This window comes from Hyla sarda, chromosome 2 (assembly GCF_029499605.1).
Source record: "Hyla sarda isolate aHylSar1 chromosome 2, aHylSar1.hap1, whole genome shotgun sequence".
NCBI lineage: Eukaryota > Metazoa > Chordata > Amphibia > Anura > Hylidae > Hyla > Hyla sarda.
The window spans coordinates 443955452-443981780 of record NC_079190.1 but is presented as its reverse complement, the minus strand read 5'-3'; the positions used below and the strand labels follow the sequence as shown (position 1 = coordinate 443981780).

Below are 26329 nucleotides of genomic sequence, written 5' to 3'. Positions count from 1 at the left end.
AGTGGAATTCGAAATTTGCGATTTCTCATTGACTTACAGCTAACATCTGGCCGCAGCGTTTTCTGATCAAAAAAACGCCATGCAGCAGAATTGGCGTTTTTCTTTGCATTTTGCAAAAAAAAACTAAACAACTGGAGACTTAGCCTTAAAGGACTTCTTTAAAGCCAGCAAAATTATAGTATTAAATTTGACCCTAAATGTTAAAAGGCACTGTTCTTACAACACTTGACAAAAGCACTTACATATACATGATGTGAAATGGCGCAAAATCTTAATGCAATTAAGTCAGTGGTTCACCTAAAATAGACGAATAAACTGCTCTACTACCAATGATTAATGTCCCCCGTATATGTATTGTTCTCATGACCTTTAGGGCTCATCTACACTGTGGACATTTCGCTGGCAGAATTCCACTGAAGAAATCCTCGAGTCCCATTGCTCTGTTCAGACTGTGGAATTGTCGCAGTGGAATATTGCCGGCAAAAATGATGGCCACCCGAAATTCTGCCGGACTGCATTGCCTTCTATGAGATGGTGCATGTCTGCGTGGTCCAACTGCCTATAATTTTGTTGGAACCTGATGGTTATGATGTAACTTTGGGAGGGCTGAGAGATGTTTTCTAATGCGGTAGTCTCTAAACTGTGGCCCTTCAGCTGTTGTAAAACTACAACTTCCAGCATGCCCAGACAGCCGCCACAGAAATTCCCCTTTTTGCAAAAATAGAAGACCAGTCTTATATTTTGTTTAATCTCATTGAAGTCAATGGGGCTTGAATTCCGGTGGAATTCTTTGAGAACACAGAAATTCTGACAGAAGTAGCGGAATTCTGCAGTTCCGTTCAGCTAGCTTTGTTTAACGGAATTTGTGCGGAATTGCAGAAATTCTTCCATGTGAACAAAGTCTTCACACGGCAGAATTTCAGAGCAGAATCCGTCAGAAACTTTTTGTTTGGAAACTCCATTGCAAAATGACGGAATTTCTGCAACTCAAACATTTGCTGTGGAATTTCCCTATTCCAGCCTCTGCTAAAAGAATTGACATGTCAATTCTTTCTGTGGAATTTGCTCGGAAATGAATTGTCATCTATGGAGACGATACATTTCCAAACTGTCTTAGCACCGGCATGTTCTGCTGGCGCCCCCTGTTTGTGAAATGTCTGCCTGAAATTTTCTGGGCGGACATTCTGCGAAAATTCTGCAATGTGAACATAGCCTAAGGGTACGTTCATACTGCGGAATTCCCGCGGAATTCCGTGAGCGGAATTTCGTCAGTAGATTTCCGCGCAGTGAACATTACCATTAGTGTGAATGGGTCTTCCGCAAGACCCGTTCACACTGCGGAATTTCTGCAATGGACAATTCCGCCGCTGAAATTCTTCTGCGCAAAGAAAGAACATGTTCATTCTTTGCGCAGAATTCCGCGAGTACTGCATAGCTGTCAATGGTGACGGTGCAGTGCCCCGCTGTCCTACTGCCCAAGCATCCTTGGTGGCGGCCGCCTGACAGAATTTCCGCTTGCAGAATTCTGCAAGCGGAGATTCCGCAGTGTGAATGTACCCTTACGTTCTCATTAAAGAGTTACCTGAGGCAAATACAATTCAACAGACAATTGAGTTCCTTTATAGCAGCGAAATGTGCTTGAAGCAGATGTTGGCTCTAGCTTGTAGTTAGTCCCGATCGAAAGACACCTCCTTCGTCATGACCTAAAATTGGGCTAACCCAATCTGATGGCTACAATAGATTTCACAAATTTATAGACATAATTAATAGCTTTGTACAAACAAATAGTAATCAAACCAACAAAGAAAATAACCACTCTAAAGCGGACCAAATAAAAATATATATCAAGCTTTATTAATATTCAACAAAAATACATGTATAAAAGCAACATGGCATGGACACAAAAGAAAGGTGGGAACCAGGGAGCAGGGGGGGACAGAAGAGAATGCTGGATGGTGATCCAGCACATATGAACTACACCACAGTTGGGGTGTGTTACAGTAGTAACAGGTGTGTAATGCAGAAAAAGTTATGGGAATCACATAAAAAGATAACCAAGAATGGCAGAGTAAATGGAGGGAGCCAGAAAACAGTGCCAGCTGGCGTCCAGGCTAATAAGCCACAGGTTACAACAGTGAAAGGTAAGTAACAAAAGGTAACAAGAGATAACAAGAAGCCCCCACACACACACTCCCCGGTAATCCACCAAACCTCCGACGCGTTTTGCCCAGCGGGGCTTTGTCCAGGAGTTTTTGTTGTCAGTGTACAGAGCCCCGCTTGTTGTCAGTGTACACAGCCCCGCTTGTTGTCAGTGTACAGAGCCCTGCTTTTTGTCAGTGTACAGAGCCCTGCTTGTTGTCAGTTTACAGAGCCCCGCTTGTTGTCAGTGTACAGAGCCCCGCTTGTTGTCAGTGTACAGAGCCCCGCTTGTCGTCAGTGTACAGAGCCCTGCTTGTCGTCAGTGTACAGAGCCCCGCTTGTCGTCAGTGTACAGAGCCCCGCTTGTCGTCAGTGTACAGAGCCCCGCTTGTCCTCAGTGTACAGAGCCCCGCTTGTCCTCAGTGTACAGAGCCCCGCTTGTCCTCAGTGTACAGAGCCCCGCTTGTCGTCAGTGTACAGAGCCCCGCTTGTCCTCAGTGTACAGAGCCCCGCTTGTCCTCAGTGTACAGAGCCCTGCTTGTCCTCAGTGTACAGAGCCCTGCTTGTCCTCAGTGTACAGAGCCCTGCTTGTCCTCAGTGTACAGAGCCCTGCTTGTCCTCAGTGTACAGAGCCCTGCTTGTCCTCAGTGTACAGAGCCCTGCTTGTCCTCAGTGTACAGAGCCCTGCTTGTCCTCAGTGTACAGAGCCCTGCTTGTCCTCAGTGTACAGAGCCCTGCTTGTCCTCAGTGTACAGAGCCCTGCTTGTCCTCAGTGTACAGAGCCCTGCTTGTCCTCAGTGTACAGAGCCCTGCTTGTCCTCAGTGTACAGAGCCCTGCTTGTCCTCAGTGTACAGAGCCCTGCTTGTCCTCAGTGTACAGAGCCCTGCTTGTCCTCAGTGTACAGAGCCCTGCTTGTCCTCAGTGTACAGAGCCCTGCTTGTCCTCAGTGTACAGAGCCCTGCTTGTCCTCAGTGTACAGAGCCCTGCTTGTCCTCAGTGTACAGAGCCCTGCTTGTCCTCAGTGTACAGAGCCCTGCTTGTCCTCAGTGTACAGAGCCCTGCTTGTCCTCAGTGTACAGAGCCCTGCTTGTCCTCAGTGTACAGAGCCCTGCTTGTCCTCAGTGTACAGAGCCCTGCTTGTCCTCAGTGTACAGAGCCCTGCTTGTCCTCAGTGTACAGAGCCCTGCTTGTCCTCAGTGTACAGAGCCCTGCTTGTCCTCAGTGTACAGAGCCCTGCTTGTCCTCAGTGTACAGAGCCCTGCTTGTCCTCAGTGTACAGAGCCCTGCTTGTCGTTCAGTGTACAGAGCCCTGCTTGTCCTCAGTGTACAGAGCCCTGCTTGTCCTCAGTGTACAGAGCCCTGCTTGTCCTCAGTGTACAGAGCCCTGCTTGTCCTCAGTGTACAGAGCCCTGCTTGTCCTCAGTGTACAGAGCCCTGCTTGTCGTCAGTGTACAGAGCCCTGCTTGTCGTCAGTGTACAGAGCCCTGCTTGTCGTCAGTGTACAGAGCCCTGCTTGTCGTCAGTGTACAGAGCCCTGCTTGTCCTCAGTGTACAGAGCCCTGCTAGTCCTCAGTGTACAGAGCCTCATATACATTAATAAGGATACAGTGTTATGCAGAGGTGTACTTATAACAATTTTATAGACAAATTATTCTATTTACAGTCGCGCGGGGGGCGCAAAATGTTTTCTTCTCCCTAGGGGGGGGGGATGACAGAAAATAATTGAGAAGTACTGGTTTAAACAAATATTAAGTCTCACAGAAGAAGCGATGGTGTCATTACTGTACAAATAGACATGGATACCAGACTTCTGACAACTCATAATAGTTCACCTGGCATGAACACAGTTTACACAAGGAGGTGAATATTTTATGTGTAGATTTCTATTGTACTTCTTTATAACCTTTTTGCATTGTTGTTTGTCTGCACACAGGATAATGCCAATTGACTCATATTGTTTGTGTACTGTATGCGCGATAAGATAGAATAAGATCTTGGTTAAGGCTGGACCAATCCCAATAGCTAAGTTAGAAGCTTAAAGGGGTACTCTGCAGGAAAAGAAATGTTTTCATATCGACTGGTGCCAGACAATTGTACGGATATGAAAATTATGTGTATTTAAAAATGTTAAGCCTTCCAGTATTTATCGGCTGCTATATGCTCCAGAGTAAGTTGAGTTGTTCTTTCCAGTCTGACCACAGTGCTCTCTGCTGACACCTCTGTCCATGTCAGGAACTGTCCAGAGCAGGAGAAGTTTGCTATGGTGATATGCTCCTGCTCTGGACAGTTCTTGACACAGACAGAGGTGGCAGCAGAGAGCACTGTGATCAGACTGGAAAGAACTACACAACTTCCTCTGGAGCATACAGAAGCTGTACTTCAAGAAAGTACTGGGAGGGTTAAGAATTTACAATATAAGTAATATACAGATCTGTATGATTTTCTGGCACCAATTGATTTGTAAACATTTTTTTCCTTTGGAGTAACCCTTTAATGTTTTGAGTTTTATTTCTAGAGGCAAGCCAAATCTCTGTGGATCCTGCAGTGGTCTAAAGCTGGAAATACCTGTAAAGAGTATTAGTATAGGTTTTAATAGAGGTATGTACATTTATGTCTGACTGCTAGAAATGTGCCTTACCGGACAGAACAATAATGCCCGGTACAACTATGACAGAAAGTTTTCATTAGACATGTAAAGTCCCCGGGGTTTCCATCACATGTAAATTAACCTTATTATTATTGCTTCAAACTTTCTTCAGTTTGTTATTACTGCTAAACGTATTGCACATTTAGAGTGTGTATTTGGCCCTTTTTTTTTTTTATAGCAAATGACGCACATGTTTATTACACAATGAGAATCAAATGAAAAAAACATTTAATATGTATATTTATTGAAAAGAATTAACATAATTGGTATTGCAGAGTACAGAAATAAACTGTAACTATATGATGTTATTGATCAGACAGTGAGTGCAGAATGGAAAAAGTGTATTTATTGCCAGAACTGACTATTTTTGGTCACATCCCAGAATAAAAATGGAATAAGAAGCGATCGTCCCATTGACCCAAAAATGGTACCAATAAAAAAAGACCAGGGTGCAAAGAAGTCCTTATGTGGCTCCATAGATTGTGAACCAGGCCTAACTCTTATTTTTCAATGTGGAATCCCTGCATGGAATTTCTACCTGAGATCATGGGTGGCGGCACTAGGACCGCACAGACTGCATTTCTGTCCCCATAGATGGCAATGCATTTCTGAGCGGATCTTTTAGCAGAAATAGTCCTAGCGCCGCCGAGATCTATGGCGGAAATAACGTTATGAGATTTTGCATGTGAACCTGACCTTATGACCCTTAAAAGGGGGTAGGAAAGAATGGAAATGGACCAATGACAATTTACTGCATCCTAAGGCCATGTTCACATGACAAAATTTATGAGCATTTAAAGGGATTCTTAAAGGGATTCTGCTGCACCTTGCACACTGCAGAATTTCCGCAGCAGATGTTTCTGCTGCAGAAATTCCAATTCTAGTGTCTGCCAAAAGCGTGAAAATGTTCATTCTTTTGGTGGAATCTGCTTGGAAATGCATTGCGTCTGTGGAGACAGGCGCATTTCTTTAGAGGTCTTAGCCCTGAAAGAACAAGCAAAATTGCGGAATGTCCGTCTATGTGTGGACGGACATTCTGTAAATTTTCCACTGTGTGAACATAGCCTAAAGGGATAGCACAGTCTGCCAGAAGAAGGTTACTTACCCTTTTTTAAGGTGACCACATTCTTAAATTAAAGATATAGGCTGACATATATATGTCTAGTGTAGTTGTTTTTCTCCACCCTTTTTTTGACAGTGGTTTTAATGTTTGTGCAACAAATTATTCAAGAAGTTGCAAGGGCAATGATACATTTTTAATGTGTTATCAGTACTTTCCACATTTCCTTAGAGTAGAGGTTTTTCTCAAGTCTCCTTTTAGATGGTGTAGGTTGGTGCCTTGATTTTGCTCTTTTGCGCAAAAATTTGCACTTTTTATAAGTCGCAGTTAATAAATATGTGACCACTGCCTGGTGAAAAGGATAAATGGTGAACGGCAAGACATTTACATTGAAAAGTTGCAACAAAAAAAAAAACCCTGGCCGACATTTATCATTGTCTTTAGACTGTTTTTTGTGTGTCTAGAAAAGGCGCAAAAAAGGCGTAAGCAGGGTTTATTTGCGCCTTTTTTTGCCCCTTTTGGTTTACACATTTCTGCTGATTTTGTGTTGCATGATATGGAAGGGTTTTATGAAAGGGTTTTGAGAAGGCGCAAAAACGGCTCAAAACCACTGAAAAGTCTCTAAAACTACACCAGCCCAGACTTAGCTCAGCTTTTTGGTGTATGTGAGGAGAGAAATTTCAGAAAATGTGACCTGCACAAAATGTATCAAATGCTCTGTGACCATTTAATAAATGTGGTGCTCTTACACATTACCAGCACACAAAAAAAGGTGTAAAAAATGCTTCACTTACACCTACAAATGCCGGTGCATTGCCATAGAATGAGATTTGCCATAGAATGAGATGCTCCGCCTCCATCACATCCTATTGGCTCACACTTGTCACGTGACATATTTAAACGTCACGCATCGACGCGCACAGCAGTCTCAGTTTGGCTATCACAGGGAGAGGATCTCCTCTCCCTGTAATAGCTGAACGGAGCTCTCATGGCCTCTGTGGCCCGACAGAAGCTCACACATTTACGCAGCTCATACGGCTGCCTCATATACATTTACTCTATTATTACATGTACTGTTGATCCACAGAGCTATCGGGATCCCTATGCCCGATGACGCTGTCATCAGTGTGCGTCCCCGCGAGCGCCCCACGCCCGCAGCTCTACTCCCCGTCCCCCGTTAACGCTCAGGGAGCGGGGAACAGAAAGTAGAGCATCGGGCGCAGGTAAAGTAGTACTGCGCATGCGCAGCACTACGCAAATAACTTTACCTGCGCCCGATCCTCTACTTTCTGTTCCCCGCTCCCTGAGCGTTAACGGGGGACGGGGAGTAGAGCTGCGGGGGACGAGGAGTAGAGCTGCGGGCGTGGGGCGCTCGTGGGGAGGCACGCTGATTACAACGCCATCGGGCATAGGGATCCCGATAGCGCTGTGGATCAACAGTACATGTAATAATAGAGTAAATGTATATTTACACTTAGCAATGTCAGAAAATGTAAAGGCGTCAAAATACATACATTTTTTTTTTTGGGGGGGGGGGGGGTGGAAGCAGCCACGCCTCCGGGGCAGCGCAATACTATCCTGCGACATAGTTGTCTCTGAGGAAACTTCACCCTCCGTTGAGCCAGAATTGAACATGGCCACACAGGTTCAGGAAAGGTAAACACTAAAGCAGTGGTCTCCAACCTGCGGACCACCAGATGTTGCAAAACTACAACTCCCAGCATGCCCGGACAGCCAACGGCTGTCCGGGCATGCTGGGAATTGTAGTTTTGCAACATCTGGAGGTCCACAGGTTGAAGACCACTGCACTAAAGTAACAAAAAAAGAAAAAAATTACCCAAGTTGAAAATAAAATCCATTTCACATGGTGGCTATAAACCAGAAACTGTCAACAGGCAAAATTGATAAATACCCCCCAATGTCCCCCATGGACTTTCGTCATTGGCTGTTCCAGCACAACGTTATAGCAAAGACTGTAGAAAGGCCTTATTTAGGGTGCGAACATCTCACTCAGTTCCCCGTGTCTGTCTTGCACTGACTACAGTTTTTCCCTGCCTAACACTCGCCTCTTTATTCCACCACAGAATGGAGGTTTATTGCCACATTAACAGCAGCTGCATGCACCTATGCCGACTACTCCCATTTCCTTCCCAAAATGACTAGCTTTAGCATGAACAACTTGTGCAGTGTTCCATTTAAAAAATCAGCAGCCAGCGTAGGATGAGAAAGTACCGAGGTGGAATCTGACACTGTAACTCAGTGTTTCCCAAGCCTCCAGCTGTTGCAAAACCACAAGTCCCAGCATGCCCGGACATACCCTGAGACATCCATTGCAAAATCAGCCATGAATCTGCAGAAAAAAATCCACAGAAGGTACAGTATATGCCTGACAACCTTAAAGGGGTACTCCGGTGAATACCTTTTTTCTTTTAAATCAACTGGTGCCAGAAAGTTAAACATATTTGTAAATTACTTCTATTAAAAAATCTTAATCCTTCCAGTACTTATTAGCTGCTGAATGCTACTGAGGAAATTCCTTTCTTCTTGGAACACTGATGACATCACGAGCACAGTGCTCTCTGCTGACATCTCTGTCCATTTTAGAAACCGTGCATAGCAGATGTATGCTAAGGGCAGCATGGTGGCTTAGTGGTTAGCACTGCTGCCTTGCAGTGCTGGGGCCTTGGGTTCAAATCCCACTAAGGACAACAATAAATAAATAAAGACTTATTATTATCATTATTATAATATCGTCAGCAAAGAGCACTGTGCTCGTGATGTCATCAGAGAGCATTCCAAAAAGAAAAGAATTTCCTCTGTAATATTCAGCAGCTAATAAGTACAGGAAGGATTAAGAATTTTTAATTGAAGTAATTTACAAATCTGTTTAACTTTCCAGAGCCAGTTGATTTAAAAGAAAAAAAGGTTTTCACCGGAGTACCCCTTTAAACCCTCTTAAAGCGATTGTACAAGATTAGAAAAATATGGCTGCCAGAAACAGTGCCCCCCTTTGCCCGTGGGTTGTCTGGCAGTGCAGCCCAGCTTCTTTGAAGTGAATGGGGAGGAGCGCCCTGAAGGCACACAATAGTTGTAGTGTTGTTTTTGGAGGTTATCAGCATTGTTCTTCTTTTTTTTAATTATTTACAGTCCTTTTAACCGTATGTTCACACTGTGGAATCTAGGGCTGCAGCTAACTATTATTTTAATAATCGATTAGTTGTCGATTATTTTATTGATTATTTTATCGATTAATCGGAAAAAATGTCAAAATGCCAAAAAAAAGGGATTCAGCTGATTCTACTTGAAAAACTATGTACAATGGCCATATTAAAGGTTTCTAGCATGTGATGTGATCAAACAGCAGCAATTTTATACACTTTTTTACGTTTACGCCGGTTGCTGTCATTATTAATGATCCTGTACAGAAACCAGCGTAAATTTGATACTGCCGCATGGGTAACTGTCTGAACAATTAAAATAAAATGTTAATGATTCACTAATATTTTTATAGTTCAGACAGTTAGCCATGCGGCAGTATCAAATATGTAAAAGAAAAAATTATTTTACTTTTTTTTGTATAGCAATAGGAAATATGCAGACTGCAGACCATTGCTTTTACAGACCCCTTAAGACAGCAGGGCGCCCCCTTAAGACAGCAGGGCGCCCCCTTAAGACAGCAGGACGCCCCCTTAAGACAGCAGGGCCCCCCCTTAGGACAGCAGGGCCCCCCCTTAGGACATCAGGGCCCCCCCTTAGGACAGCAGGGCCCCCCCTTTAGACAGCAGCCGCCACCCTTGTAGACAGCTCACCTGCAGCTGTCCTCTGTCGGGGACTGCCGCTCCGCTGCACAGTTCTCCCATCCGCATCACGTTGTGCTATGGAGGACCATGTGACACACACATCACTCTGCTCCCTCCGTAACGTTACGCCGGGCGCAGGGGAGGAGGTGGAGTGACGTGTATGTCACATGGTCCTCCATAGGACAACGTGATGCGGATGGGAGAACGGGGCAGCGGAGCGGCAGCACCCGACAGAGGACAGCTGTAGGTGAGCTGTCTACAAGGGTGGGGGCTGCGGTCTAAAAGGGGGCCCTGCTGCCGCCGCGCGACGTGTCCCCAAAGCTGCCCTGCTCCTAGCGCACCGCCGGGACATGTCTATTCTCTGCTGCTCATCTCTATACCCGACGGAGATGAGCAGCAGAGAATATGCATGTCCTGGCGGTACGCTGATTGCACTAGGAGCAGGGCAGTGGCAGAGACAAGTCGGCTTCATTCATTCACTGCCGCCACTGACGGCAGACAACGAATCGGGCGATTATTCGATAACGGGATTCGTCGACAACGAATCCCGTTATCTATTTTAATCGATTACATCGATTAATCGTTGAAGCCCTAGTGGAATCTCCGTTCGCGGAATTCTGCCAGTCAACCGCTGCCAAAAATACTTTTGGGGCACTGCGCCTTCACAATTGACAGCTATGCAGTACTCCCAGAATTCCGCGCAAAGAATTAACATGTCCGCCGCTGAAATTCCGCAGTGTGAACGGGTATCGCGGAAGACCTATTCACACTGATGATAATGTTCACAGCACAGAATTCTACTCGCGGAATTCCGCTGACAGAATTCCGCAGTGCGAACATACCCTAAAAGGCTTATCCAGTGTAAAAATGTTTTATTCTGCCTAGGTTTTTGCAAAAAAAAACAAAAAAAAACCTCTGCTGCTCCTATATCGCTCTGCCATCCTTCGGTCCCCAGTCTTCTTTCAAATTCTGGGACCCAACATGTCAGGATGCTCTGAGCTTATTGCCAGTGATGCACTGAGCGACATTATTATGTAACAGACCAGAGTTCGTTACATCTATGGTCACTGATAAACAAAAACACCTTACTATGAAAAGCAAGTGTCCACTAGATTATTGCAACACCGACCAAAAGGACAATAGTGCACACAAACACAGAAAAATATTTAAGAAAAAATATACTTTATTGGGGCACAAAATAACAGCTTAAAACATAGGACAGACAGAATGTTATAGGCACCAGAACACACAGACAAACATAAGGTAGGTAAAAGCTTGGACACACACTGAACATGTGTAACAGTACAATCAATAACAGGAAGGTGCAACCATACAAGTATACAATACAGTGCCGGACCAATAATGTAAACAGCTGGCTGAACAGGCAAAGATAAAAAATATTACAGGGTTCCAGACCTTACCTACCCCTAACCCCAACAATCGTTTTGCTTATCCCAAAGCTTCCTCAGGGGGTGTGACTAACCAGCTGTCACCAATATTTCGTCCACTATCACCAATAGGAACCAAGTCTCTCAGATGGACAACAATAATCACCAATCACACAGCGGGACTGTCCAGTTTAAATAATACGTCCCTAATATGCAACCAATAGGTAATCAGATCATAGATAAAAACTTGCGCCAGAATAGCTTACATTCGCATTCTCACACGCCAGGGACGGCATATCCGCTTCCTTACAAGGTCAGCTGACCGGTCACGTGACTCCGTGGGCACCGCACCCAGGTGCTGATGGTTCCAGCTCCATGCACAGGTGCTGTATGTTCACTGTGATCGCTGGAAACTTATATCAACGCACCGGGGGAACATTGGGAGGTAAGTTGAGATTTGTTAAAAGGAATCTGTCCAGATCCATTCTCCCGCAATCTTCCTCTGTTTCTTCTGTTCCGGCGGTGGACTTGGGGCATGCCCCATGCCTGCCACCCAATTGGAGAAAGATAGGGACCAAGGATCGGGGACAGGCAAGTATAGTTATATAGTTATCATCAGTGTCACCCGCACACCCTGACTGTACCAACAGGTTAGTGCGTAGTGCGGCGACACTGATGACAGATTTCCTTTAATTTTCCTGTGGCAGCCTGGGCAGAATAAAAAAAAATATATATAATAAAAATAAATCACTGGATAAGCCCTTTAAGGTGTCTATACACCATAGATAACTGTTAGCAAAAAGCTATTTCTTCTGACTACTCCCTTACACGTGCGTTTTTTTTTTTTTTTTACAGTAATGAGAGGTGAGTACGGCCATGTTCACATGTGCGAAATGTGCGCACCGAAAATCTCTGTGCAGACTTTCCGCAGACTGCTGGCCGCATGGGTATGCACCGTCTCATAGAGGGCAATGCATTTTGCGCAAGTTCCGCAGAAAGAATGGACTGGTTCTTTTATCTGCGGACACGGAAATCGAAATTTCCGCACCAGATGTTTCCACTGTTTGCACAGTGCAGCAGAATTCCATTGAATACAATGGAACTTTGCTATGGAAATTCCGGACGTGTGAACATGGCCTCTGCCAGGACAAGACTTATAGGATAGTCGCACATAATGAAAAATACTGCCGATTGTCAGGAGGACAAATATCATGCTGAAAATCCTCAGTATTTACAATAGCAGCTGCGTGGATGAGATTTAGAAAATCTTCATGAATTGACCTTTGTTGTAGATATATAGGGGGAGATTTATCAAAACCTGTGCAGAGGAAGAGTGGTGCAGTTGCCCATAGCAACCAATCAGATTGCTTCTTTCATTTTCCACAGGCCTCTAAAGAGGCCTGTGGAAAATGAAAGAAGCAATCTGATTGGTTGCTATGGGCAACTACACCGCTCTTCCTCTGCACAGGTTTTGATAAATCTCCCCAATAATGCGCAGCATGTGAATTGTGCTGTCAGTAACTCTGGCAATTTATTGTGGTCCTTCCATCGTTGTCTTCAAAGAAGATCTGATAACCATCGACTGAATTCTGCAAAATGTTGATTTATTGTTGAAGTTCAGCCACAGTAACTAACCAATCATAGCTGTAGAGAAGAGATACAACGTAGTCAAGCATCAAATTCTGAGCAAAATATATTGACTACATCAAGCATATATATGGACATTTATCAACGGGTTTAGTCAGGTTTTCTTTACTATAATTGTCGCAAAATTGTCGTAACTGCGACTACGCGATTTTTCGTGCGACATTTTGACTGGAAAGCGAGAAAAGCAAGTTTTCCAAAAATGTACTACGTAGTAATAATTTTAAAATGAACTACGGGTAGTCAGGTATTTACTAACTGTGTGAGTCGCAACTGCGCAAAAAACCTTGCAACAGGGTTAAAAATTGACTAAATTTACTCCAGCTCAAACATGGAGCAGAAAAAGCTACTACCAAAGTAAAAAAGGAAAAATTGCTTAGGTGAAAGAAAATTATCAACAGGCTGAATCCAGTTGATAAATAAGTCACACATAAGCAAAAAAAAAGTAAGGAAAAAAATTACTAAAAAAAAGAATACATAAGCAAACATTGATAAATGTCCCTCATAGTTTCTACATGGTAACCATGACTTGTATATAATTACTTGCTTCTCCACATTCCGTGTAAAGATATGTGCCATGTCAAAAACCCGGTGTACAGTGCTGTGTTGCAGCCTTCTGCAGATCAGTCAGTGCAGGGGAGTTCACCCTGATTTCAATGGGAGCTTCAGAGCAAAACTGTGCGGGGAAAAAAGGGACGTCCTATTGTCACAAGGGTTACAGTTTCCCTTTGGAGTGAATGGGAGATTTCTTATTTTTACTGTTCCTCAAGTGAAACCATGTGGCTAATGTGGAAATTGGCGAAGCTTCCTTGTCAACAATCAGGTAATTAACATGTGGCTATACCCTGGGGGGAGGAGGGGGGATTTATCAAAGAGTGATTCAGTTGCCCATAGCAACCTATCATGTATTTACTCTTTTTTTTTTTTTGGCCGCTACCCTTTACACAGATTTTGTCTACCTGACTAAGATGGTGGGATTTATGTTTATAGTGTAGCTATTGTGTAGAAGATTCTTTTTTTTTTTTTTTACAGGGTAAGCTGTCCTATGTGGTTTTAAACAAAGAAAAGGCAGAAATCTGGCACCACTAATACTGTTCAAAGAGAAAGTCCTCCCATATATGTAGTATACAGCAGAAGTACCTGTTCATGCAGTAAATCAGAGCTAAGGAGGTGCTCTTACCCCATAGAAGAGTATATTGGCAATAGCATATCGTATAAGAAGTGGATGGATAGCGCACTCACCGCTGGCTCTGTAGAAAACCTCAGTCTTGGTGTCAAGCGGACCCTGTGAACGCCCCAGCCTCACCTGTTCCATCCCTAGCTCCCTGTGTACCTGTATCCTTGGATTTTTTATGCCGAATAAAGACCGAGGTTTTCTACAGAGCCAGCGGTGAGTGTGTTATCCATCCACTTCTTATACCATATGTCCTTTATGTGTGTTTGAGAACATGAGAAGATGCCCCATTTCTGGCCATTATCGAACTTGTTTATAGCACTTGACATCAGATTTCTGCTCTGCAGGCTTCAGCTGTGATTTTATAGGGGTTGTGCCATGTTATAAAGTTACTCATAGGATAGGGGATAAATAGCTGGTCACAGGTGATCCAACTGCTTAGCCTCTGTGATCCCGAGAATGGGGACCCTCGTCTACCATTAGAATACACGGCCACCACTCTATGGGAGCCCCGGTAGAGAATGAATAGAGCAGCAGCAGCATGCACCACCCGCAACTCCATTCTAACAGGAGACTGTGGTTCCCCATTCTATAGATCACTGGGGGCCTCAAGTGATCAGACCCCCATGATCAGCTAGCTATCCCCCATTTATATAAAGTTTGATAAATTGAAAGCAACAATCACATTTTTTTTATATATATATCCATATACACAGTCTGTGTGCTTCTTTTGTTTCATTGCCATCCCAATAAAATATTGCTCCTCTTTTGACGTCTTAAACAACCAATCGGTCGCCCAGTCCTTGATTTACCTGTAATATATCAAATGTCTCATTGTGGTGTAGAAATAGGTAAGTTTGCTTCACTGCACCTCTCCAGGCTTCCATCTGTGAGCTCTGCGGAGATGTACTATAGCGGTGTCTTTGTGTCTGTGGAGGAAATATCCAGTGTGTGGTGTATTATGAGCAATCCAATTATTGTCAGGACAGGTCACATTCATGTTTAAAACCAAACATTGCTGTTATAATAGATGTCAGACAAGCTCCACATATTGCTTTGTTTACATGACACTGTCATTGTGCTCTTGGGAACCAGCCATGTCTGTTATTCAGGGGTTATTATATCCAGAGTTAATCCTGTGTCCCTAAATGAACATCTGAAATAAAAGAGGTTGTCCAGCTCCTCGTGTTGTTAATGGCTGAATAGTACAAGGGCAACCTTTATATTCATGTCTGATTATTAAACCACCATATGGCCAGATAAGCTACTTATCTGCATCAATAGCGCCAAATGCGTTCATGATGACTAAAGCTGAGAGTTATTTGAATCTTGTTATATAATGTGTACAGATGAAACTCGAAAAATTAGAATATCGTGCAAAGTTCATTTATTTCAGTAATGCAACTTAAAAGGTGAAACTCATATATGAGAGAGACTCATTACATGCAAAGCAAGATAGTTCAATGCGTGATTTGTCATTATTGTGATGATTATGGCTTACAGCTCATGAAAAACCCCAAACCCCCCAATAACTATGAATTGGGAGCCCTGTCATCTGCTGGTGTTGGTCCACTGTGCAACTCCAGCAGATGACAGATATTCAAATTTTTCGAGTTTCTCCTGTATTTATGTATAATTATATTAGTTTTTTCTTTTAGTTTTTGATTTATTTTTTACTCTTGTAAGGTTAGAATTTCCTGGCTCCAGAAATGCAATATACTCTTAGCAGAAGATTTATTAAAGCTTGTGTATATGAAGAGTGGTGCAGTTGTCCACAGCAACCAATCAGATTCCAGCTTTCATTGTTCAAAGGCCTTTTTTTATTTTTTTAAAGGAAAGCTAAAATCTTATCCAACTGATCCACTGTTCCTTCATAGAAGATTTGATAAATCTTCCTTTTAGCATATATTTATAGATAAATATGAATTCACTATAATCCAACAAGTAGGTAATTACGCCCCATCCCACCCTCCCTGCCAACCCCCTCCCTGCCTCTGTGTGTGTGGGGGGGGGGGGGGAGGGACAAAAGAAAATAGTTTAATAAAATTTCAAACCCATAATCCCCATGACTTCTCAAATGCTCTCAATTTTTTCTTTGAGTGGGTCAAACCATTTCCCCATAATTTAATGTTTAGCCATTATGAATACTTTGCCCAAAAGATTGCTCAGGATGCCAGCGTCTGTTGTATCCCCAAGAATGACACACCTTATATGAGATCAACTCAACGTCAAATATATTTTTGATATATACTCTTTTAATAGCATTCTAAAATTCTCTAACCTTAACACAATCCCAAATAAGGTGACTCAAATTAGCATCCAGTACAGGACACTTAGGACAGACTGAATCATTCTTACATTTAGGTAATTTTCCACAAATATAAAGGGGAATAATAGAAGCAATATATATGTCTGGAATCTCTTGTTTGTAGAACAAGCAAGAGCATTCCTTGAGATTTTAACCTGTGTCTGTTCATCTATACTCCCAGTGTCTCTTTCCCGTTTACTTTTGATCTTTTCCTAAAACCCCACAGAAGTCTCTCTGATCAAGCTTTTGTTAATAAGTCATGCGTATTTAGCTGTACCTTAGGGATCCATTATAAATGTGATTGAACTGTGGTAAACTACCGTATTTTCTGGTGTATAAGATGACTTTTTAACCCAGGAAAATGTTCTCAAAAATCAAGAGTCATCTTATACGCCGGGTGTCGTCTTATAGGGCGGGTGCTTAAGTTGGCTGGGACGCCCAGGGTATGGATACAGTGGCAACGTGGCATTAATTTCCCCCATCACATTCGGGACATCCCTGTAGCACACGCAGGGACAACACTGACGTCCCGTGCGTGCGCCCGTAGAAACAGCCGAGCGGAGCAGTGAGGACGTGCACATGGTAAGTTACCAGCGGCACGTCATCTTTGGTGCTCTGACCACCGGTCCCCGGACCTACTGCTATGGCCTATAGGCCATAGCAGTAGCTCATGACCCATAACCGGAGGAGCGGTGGTCGGAGCACTGAAGTGGGGCAGTACACAGACATACAGCCTCCAGCCATACACTGTATATGGCTGAAGGCTGTATCTCTGTGGGGGCCACTGCCTACCAAATGTGGGGTAACTACAACCTAATGTGGGGGGAACTATACTGCCAGCCTAATGTGGGGGAACTATACAGCCAGCCTAATGTGGAGGGAACTATGCTGACAACCAAATATGGGGGAATTATACTGCTAACCTAATGTGGGGGAAACTATGCTGATAACCTAATGTGGGAGAACTATACTGCCATAGAGAGAGTGGTGCTGTGCCCAGAAAAATACGCATCTTTCACCCATCCGGCCCGCCTTTGTATGTATCCTATTACCGTACCTCTTTCTCTGCTTCTCAGATCTCGCTCCTGAGGACTGCAGTGAAGCACCGCATGTGCGAGATCTGAGTTGGCGCAGGCGTAAATGTGCGAAATCTGACAGGCTGCGGTGGTGCACATTTGCGAGATCAGAGAGGCGGAGAAGGAGGTACGGTAATGGGAAACAAGGGTGGCGCATGTACAAGATCTGATAGGCAGAGAAGGAGGTACTTTAATAGGATACAAGCACGGGCCAGACGGGTGAAAGAGGCATGTACCACTCTGATAGTCTTGGAGACAGGGAGAGCTGACCAATCCAAGCAGGCTTTGTAACAGCAACCAGCCAATCACTGGTAAGATACCGTACATCGCGATAGATATTTTAACTGTATAAGTTGGGGGTCTTATACGCCAGAAAATACGGTATATCTAATGTATCTCTGTCATTTGTGAACGACGCCGCTCGATTTAACTGAGAAAACCAGAATTTCTTGTTAGGTTCCAAATCATACAATAACATCAAATTGTCTAAGGGAATAAGGTTTCCTTGAATAAAAAGGTGCAAAACCAATAAAACTCCCCTTTGTTTCCAAAAGTTGTTGTCAATCCCTTTATTAAATTCCACCAAGTTATTGTTCCCCCATAATGGGGTAAATTCAAAACTACCTTTAATATTACAAATAAATGTAATTTGTTTCCAAACCTTGTAATATAAATCTTTACATGAATAAAATGTTAGTGCTTGTCTCTGTGTCTGTGCTTCCATCAGTTCTGGTATTTCACAGGTGCATTTACATTTTTCAGTAGTTTACTAGGTGCCCGGAACATAAACTTGTGATTTTGTTAGGTCTTTCCATCTCCTGGGAAACCCATCGCTCTTACTTTAAGGGTGCTCTTACTTTCACCTGTGTGGCGTCACAGACGCGCCGGCACACGGCCCCGCCTCCAAAACTCACTACACACATAGGGCTGCCGCCGGAAAGCCCTGTGTGTATAGTGAGCAAGGAATACGCAGCGTATTTCCCCCTGCTGCCATAAATTTTGCGCTGCGTATACGCCCTGTGGGAACGCACCCTAAAGGGGTACTCCGCTGCTCAACGTTTGGAGAAAACTGTTCCGAACACTGGAGCCGGCGCCGGGAGCTTGTGACATCATAGCTCCGCCCCTCATGATGTCACACCCAGCCCCCTCAATGCAAGTCTATGGGAGGGAGCGTGACAGCTGTCACACCCCCTCCCATAGACTTACATTGAGGGGGCGGGACGTGACGTCATGAGGGGGCCAGGCTATGACGTCACGAGCTCCCGGTGCCGGCTCCAGCGTTCGGAACAGCTTGCTCCAAATGCTGAGCAGTGGAGTACCCCTTTAATTATAAGATAGATGTAATAGCTAGTAATTGTACAATTATTTTTTTTTTTTTTGTGTATATCAGTAGACTGCACATTTATCAGACCTCTATGACATATCCTACATATCCATACCAGACCAGGGTGACGATATACCTGCGGATTTGTTGGATATTTAAGGGAGGGATATTTAACATGGATCATTTTCAGAGGGATTTGTTATTAATTTATGTCTAACAATATCGCACTTGTTCTTTTATTTCAGGTTTTTTAGTCATGAGAAAGTTCCTGTTTGTTGGAATAGTATTTGCAGCTTTGCTCCATTTCATGCTACATATATTTGTCCAAAAGAAAACCATCTCAACGTAAGTTCTTTGTATTATTTATTTATTATTTATTTCGTTTTTAATTTCAGGATGGCATGTAATGTACAATGTATACTTCATTTACCTTAAGTGTATATGTGTAGAAGAAAACACGTGCACTTTTATGTCCTCTATCAAGTGTTCTTCATAATATTCATTCCCTTTGTAGGGAGGCCACAATTATTTAACCCCTTAGGGACCAGTCTATCTTGTAGTTCAAGGACTAAGCATTTTTATCCAACTATGAGAGTCATAACTTTTTTTTTCCCCATTTGTCTGCCAATGTATAAGATTTGTAAGTGTTATGCGTGTATTGATTTTGTCTTTATTATTATTAATGATGCAAAAATAAAAAATAAATCCTGCCAATAATATTTTTTCCCACAGTTTTTTTTTTTTGTGTGGTAAACATTGTAATAATCTACTTATCAGTATGACTGTCCTAATAAAAATATGTATAATTTTTTTTTCTTAACCTTTTTAGTGCATATATATATATATATATATATATATATATATATCTGTGTGTGTATGTGTATATGTATTTATATATAGTGTGTGTGTGTGTGTGTATATATATATATATATATACACATATATACAGTAGTCCCTCAAGTTACAATATTAATTGGTTCCAGGACGACCATTGTATGTTGAAACCATTGTATGTTGAGACCATAACTCTATGGGAACCTGGTAATTGGTTCTGAAGCCCCAAAATGTCATAAAAAAATAGGAAAAAAGTGAGGATTAAAGATAAATAAGTAGATAACTAATACAGATAAAGCAAATCCTTACATATTAAATTAAGAAAGATCTGCTGGGAGCTGTAAATCACTGTCTATGTCAGTGTTTCACAACCAGGGTGCCTCCTGATGTTGCAAAACTACAACTCTTAGCATGCCCGGACAGCCGAAGGCTGTCCGGGCATGCTGGGAGTTGTAGTTTTGCAACAGCTGGGGGCACCATCTTTGGGAAACACTGGTCTATGTAGAGGACAGGAGCTTCTTCAGGGTCCTGTACAGAACACGTAATGTCCTAAAAAAAAATTAAGGAAAATGGAGCCGCCCTCATCTGATGTACAAAGGAGCAGCTAACCCTGTCAGATGTAAATTGTACAGAACATGTAATACCTCCCTGTACTGTAGGGGGCGCTACCAGACACCAGTCAGTGCATGCACTTTAGGAATACAGGGGTTTTACCAGTGAAATATCCATACTGATTGGTTGGTTCTTCCAGCCATTGACACGTTTTGCAGATTCCATAGCATTGTATGTTGAGTCTGGTTTCAAGTTACAATGGTCCAGAAAAGACCATTGTATGTTGAAACTATTGTATGTTGAGGCCATTGTAAGTTGAGGGATCACTGTATAAAATATACTGTAACTTTTTTAGGAATTGAAGTTTAAGTATTCGATTTTAATTTTCATATACTCATCCCTCTGAGGGACTTTAAAAAGTGATAGTTTGGAATCCTATTTATCACAAAGCAATATGCAACTGATCAAAGCATTTTTGCCTGTGATGCCTTATGGTTGGGCCTTATATGATAAGGCATCATGGGGAATAAATGGGTCAAATGCCTTGGATACTGCGGTTACTAATGACAATGACTTTGTGGCAGTGGCCGATACCAGACAGAGAAACATAGCATGCAAAGCAAGCCAAGCCCCCCAGAATCCGACATAGCCCAACCCCCCCCCCCCCCCCCCCCCCCAAAAAAAAAAAAAATTGTCAAAATTGTCCAAAGCCGGAGGGGCAGGTGTGCGTAAATGAGCCCTTAGATGAATAAACCCCATTTATCTGCTTTGCCATATTCTGTTTTCTACATTTAGTCTGTTTTTTTATTTATTGCATTACCAAATGATGCAAATCTCCCTGCTTTTTTGGATGGATGCAGGTTTTTGTTGTGTGGTTTCCCCTGTTGAAGTCGGACTCACACATTTTTAGACACAGAATCCTGAGACAATTCTCCCAGTTCCCAAGAACATTTTAACATGTTTTCCTTTTGTCTTTAAAAGTAATTTCCTTTTATTGAACAGCTTTACCTCTATTAAAACTGCAATTCCTTTCTATTTCAATATGTTACTTGCCCAAAGTTTACAGCCAGCCTTAACAAATTCTGCAAGCTGTCATACCAGCCCTCTGGGCTCAGTCATTTCTTTGGTACATTATGTCTGTAAATATGTCTCCATTGTTTTTGAGCCTCCTCGTGAAAGGCCAAGGACTATTGGAAATTCCCAGTCCTGGGGTCAGTTAAGCTTTCATAGCAACGAGCGTTACGTCCATGTTTGATCTCGGAGGGTTATCTGTCTGCGCTTGGTTTCTGCCTAACTCACTTTACACAGAAACCTTTAATAAACCAAAATAATTTGAACAGAGCTAAGGACATGAGGAGGTGCAGACATGTGATTTTAGTTTTTCATTTGCAAACAAAAAGCATGATAGTCTAAAAATATGACAATGTAAAGTGAACTTATTTGTATTTTTTTATTTTTATTTGGTTTGTTTCTATTATGTCAGCATAAAATGCATTTTCATTTTTTTTGTATTTAATATCTGTGGCTGTTGTATCTTATCTTCCATATACAGTATGTGCCATATGTTTATAGAACTACTTAGATTGCTCATTGGTGCTAACATATCACATATGAATTAACCCTGTCAGCAGGTTTTTGGGTATAAAGGGCATGGCTGTATAGTGCTTTTGACCCTGATTGCGTACATACCTCTCATTAGGTGAAAGGTTAGTCTGGCGAAAAACATCTCTGGTCAGGAAGGGGTTAGTTGAGAAAAACTTTCTCTTACCATCCTCGCTCCCACACTGCCGGCACCCTTGGTTTGGGCGATGTGATGTCACATTGCCCATTCATCCAATCAGCGGCCGCAGCAATGTCCCGCCTCAGCCGCTGATTGGCTGAGCAGGTGTGTGACATCACGTCCCCAAACCTGGAGGTGCAGTGGAGCTTAGTTTTACTGGTAGGCCATTGGAGTGAGGAAGGTAAGAGACTGTTCTTTTTGTTACTAACCCTCTCTCCAACTAGTCTTTCGCCTGATTACCCCTTTGACTCCTCCAGTGCTGAGACATGAGAGTTTAAAAAGAGATGCAGATAAGGCTTTGGTGCCGTTTGCCCCGACCGCTAAAGACCAGCACGTTTAGTCTCCCATGATGTTTCAGAGTAATCTCAGCCCAAAGATGTGATAATTCATGTATCTATGATAAATATTTATTTGTGAACACTTATTACAGAAACCGATTTTCCCCTTTGTCTCAATTCTGTATTTTATGAAATTTCTATATGGGCAGGTCCATTGTGTCTCCACAAGAACATTACAGCACACTCAAACCATCGACCGCAGAATCTGTGAGATATTCCTTAAGGTATATGAAACGAGACTCTGTCATCAAAATGCTATCATAATCAAAAATATCCTTTTTCTCCTATGCTTCACAATATTCACCCGAATTAATGCATTTTTATTTGCTTTTCTTCTGTGGTCCTGGCGTAATGTTCCATCATTTTATTTATTTATTTTCATTTCATTTAACAGACTTGGGGGGATTTTACATATGTATTGTCATTAATAGTTTTTCAGCTAAGCAAACATTATTGCTTGTTAAATCAGTCACAACAGACACCAATGGCACTTTATGGGGGAAATTTATAATTTGATCACTTTTGCATAGGTACACACTTCCTGAACTGAAAAAAAGACAGGCCGTGCCTGGCCTGGTGTATACTTTTGACTTTTTTTTGGAGGGGTTTGTACGAATATATGTGACCTTTTATAAATAGGCAACAACTGCAAACCTGAAAAGTTGTATTTCACAAAATATGCAACAATTGCATGCCAATAAAAGGCTGGAAACCTAATGATAAATTCCCCCCTATGTCTCTTCCTTGTAAATGTTGGTTAGAATTTTGCATCTGTATTTTTTTTTTGGCTTACAGATGTATTTTTGGGGCATTAGTTTGTTAAAGCAAAGTGTAAATTAGCAATTTCTGTGACTGTCTATTCATTGTTACTACAGAATTGCTAACATGCTAAAGGGTATCCTTTAGCACATAGTTTTTTAAAGGGTGAGTCCACCCTTGCAAAAATTCATATTACTCCACCTAAATTCAAAAAATATATAATAATACTCTAGTCTGCTTGCATTTAAGGTGAAGATGTATCATTCTGTTTCTATGGGCAGCAAAGAGAATCTTCATATTGGACAGCGCTATCAATTCTCCCCCTTAATGTGCAAAGGTTACTATATAGAGGCCTATGCGTCTCCATGGTAACAGTCTACAATCAAAGCCTGCATAGTTTCAGCCATCGCTTCCATATGGCCTCTACTGGAAGGCTGAAGGGGTACTCAGCTGCTCAGCATTTGGAACAAACTGTTCCGAATGCTGGAGCCGGCACCTGGAGCTCGTGACATCGTAGCCCCGCCCCCTAATGAAGTCACGTCCCGCCCCCTCAATGCAAGTCTATGGGAGGGGGCGTGGCAGCTGTTGAGGGGACGGGGTGTGATGTCAGGAGGGTGCGGGGCTATGACGTCACGAGCTCCCGGTTCCAGCATTCGGAACAGTTTGTACCAAATGCTAAGCAGCGGAGTATCCCTTTAAGGAAACTTGTCATCACTTAAACTCTTTAAGACTCACCAGTCATCGTGGCTGCCCCCGGTGGCTTCTGCTTGCCCCCCCGACTTTGACTGATAAATGTGTTCTTATACCCAGACAAAGATCCATCATTCAAAGCTATCGGCAAGCAGAAGCCACCGGGGACCGCCCTGATGACTTGTGGGTCAGGCAGCATGAAAGTAATGACAGGTTCCCTTCAATGGAAGTTCAGCAAGAAGGAGGGGAAATATGGTAATATGACTACAGGATGAGACTTTGCAGAGTTTGTTTCCAGTTTGTAACCATGGAAACACATGGATATGCATAGGAGCTGTAGCCACATGAAAGAAAAGTATTCTTGAACAAGACTAATTCACATTGTTATTTATTTATTTTTTTTTATGAATGTGGAGAAAACAAGAAAATGGTTGTACCATAACCTTTATTGTTATAATATCTATAAAACAGACATTTACTAAACTTTTAATCCCATCATAACTTTTTATGTACTAACCTACTGCATGTGAAAATCCCCTCTCTGCTGTCCATTATGCTGATCAATGTTGATTTATATATATATTTTGAAATCACCTTATATACTGAATGCAAAAAATGTGCATGGTCCTGTTCTTCGATAGCTTTAATTTTTAAAACCTTTAGATTTCCTTTTTAGATTACAATGTTGGGACTTTACATACACTGTCATCTTTTTGCTGATTTTACATAAGTGATATGCAAATGTGTATGCAAATTGAAATGATTACAGGTTTTGATGATTTTGTCTTGTTAAATTCAAATTGAAATGCAGAATATTCACATTGCTCCCGCACAAATAGTGAAAAATTAAGTTCATCTGTATCGGCATGACCATTGGATACCAAATAAACAATCCATGTAAATAATTTATATACATTCATATTGTTTAAATGTGGTGGGCAGGCAAATGTTTAAAATGTTACTGTCTTTTAAAATACAAAAATTTTACATGTCATAGATCAGTGTTTCTCAAGCGCAGTCCTCAAGTACTCCCAATGGGTCATATTTTCAGGATTTCCTTAGTCTTTCTAAGGATATAACTGTGGTGATGCCTGATTTATTGAACATAATTATATCACCTATCAAAGACTAAGGAAATCCTGAAAACATGACCTGTTGGGGGTACTTGAGGACCACACTTGAGAAACACTGTCATAGATTTCGTAAAAAGAATGAACGTGTTGATTGGTGAAGGTCTTTATGCTGAGACCCCCACCAATCACAGGAACGAGCAAGGAGAAGTACCGTACTTAGCTAATCGCTTCTATCCCTGCCTCTCTCTGCTGAAGATAGGTTCTATAGACTTTCCATAAAATCCGTATCCTGCAGCTAGATGAGGGACTTAGAGATAAATTCTTATCTGAGCGCTTCTCCCTGCTCGTTCTAGAGATTGGTTGGGTCTCAGCACCCACGTACTGATCAATAGAAACTTTTCAAATGTCAACAAGACACCTTTTTTGCATATGGTTTTGATATCACAAAGGGTAATGTCTCCCCCTCAGGACTGTCCTCTGTTTAATTGGATAGCCTCTAAAAAAAGAGAGTGGCTGTAGTTGACCCAGTCTGCCCATGAATTCATTTAAAGGTGTACTCCGCTGCTCAGCATTTGGAACAAACTGTTCCGAATGCTGGAGCCGGCATCGGGAGCTCGTGATGTCATAGCCCTGTCCCCTCATGATGTCACGCTCCACACCCTCAATGCAAGTCTATGGGAGGGGGCGTGACGGCTGTCCCCACAGAGTGGAACGAAATACAGCATTCTTATAACTATTTATTATTTTAGCAGCTCTGTTGGCCAAACAGCTTGGTGCAAATTTGCCACAGTGTCTGTAGATGCAGAAATGTCAATAAAAATAATCGATGTATTTTAAATCTGTGGTTAAAGATTTTGACACAGATTTGCAGCGTTCCAGCGACAGACTCTGCAGCACTATGTATTTAATGTGGACGTAAACTTCCTCCTTGGGGAAAATACAATGCAAATCCACAGTGTACCTGCAACATAATGCTATGGATATAAAATCTGCACCAGGGGTAAATTTCCATGGGGGTTCCATGCAGTTATTTCTTATAGCTGGTACAATAATTCTTAGCTCTTAGTTCTGCTGTCAACAATCTGTGTGAAAGTACCCTGGACCTATTGTATTCTGGCATAGATGTGCTTTTGATATTTAATAAGATGATGGTTATGCTGGAAATGTCTTCTCACTTTTAAAGGTCCCTTAAAGAATTTGTCTCAAGTTTTTGCTCAAATCTTGACACTTCAACTTTTGGTTCTTGGTGGTGGTGGTTTGTTGTCCTAAGGACTTTTTCGATCTGAACACTTGATAACTTGTCAAGTTACCTCTCCTAACTCCTTTTAAGGGGTCTTCCAATCCTACAGATAGGCCATCAAAGTTAGAATGGCAATGGGTCTGACTCTCTGCATCCATGCTGATGTGCTGTTTGAAGAGACTGCAGTATTTGCATGGACTCCTCAGTGGTGCAAGGAACTTCAGTGTTTGCCCAGTCAAGTGAGCAGGAGACAGTCATGATATCTCTTCATCGCTGCTACTAAAATTTTAGCAATTGAAGTAAACATTAAAGAGGCTGGGGCACTTGCATGAGCACTTTGGCCTCTTCAAGCAGCTGATCGGCTGTGGTGTCTAAAGGTCTGATAACACCTTTAACTTAATCTCAGGTGTTGATGCTGCAGATTATTACTAACACTTTGCTCTTCTGGATTTTCTCATGCTCATCTGGCCAGATGTAAAGTGTGTTCTACCTTTTACGCCAT

The 26329-nt window shown here is 42.4% G+C and overlaps 1 protein-coding gene across 4 annotated transcripts in view; it reads left to right on the top strand.

The window, feature by feature from the left end:
* Positions 1-26329, top strand: part of ST3GAL6 (ST3 beta-galactoside alpha-2,3-sialyltransferase 6) — a 179944-nt gene that overhangs the window by 79930 nt on the left and 73685 nt on the right. For 3 of the 4 annotated variants that reach the window (XM_056559307.1, XM_056559306.1, XM_056559308.1), the window contains exons 3-4: positions 18807-18906; positions 22215-22289. In XM_056559307.1, the coding sequence (XP_056415282.1) occupies positions 18807-18906; positions 22215-22289 (175 nt within the window). The remainder of the gene's footprint in view (positions 1-18806; positions 18907-22214; positions 22290-26329) is intronic. The other variant, XM_056559309.1, reaches the window with a different exon arrangement.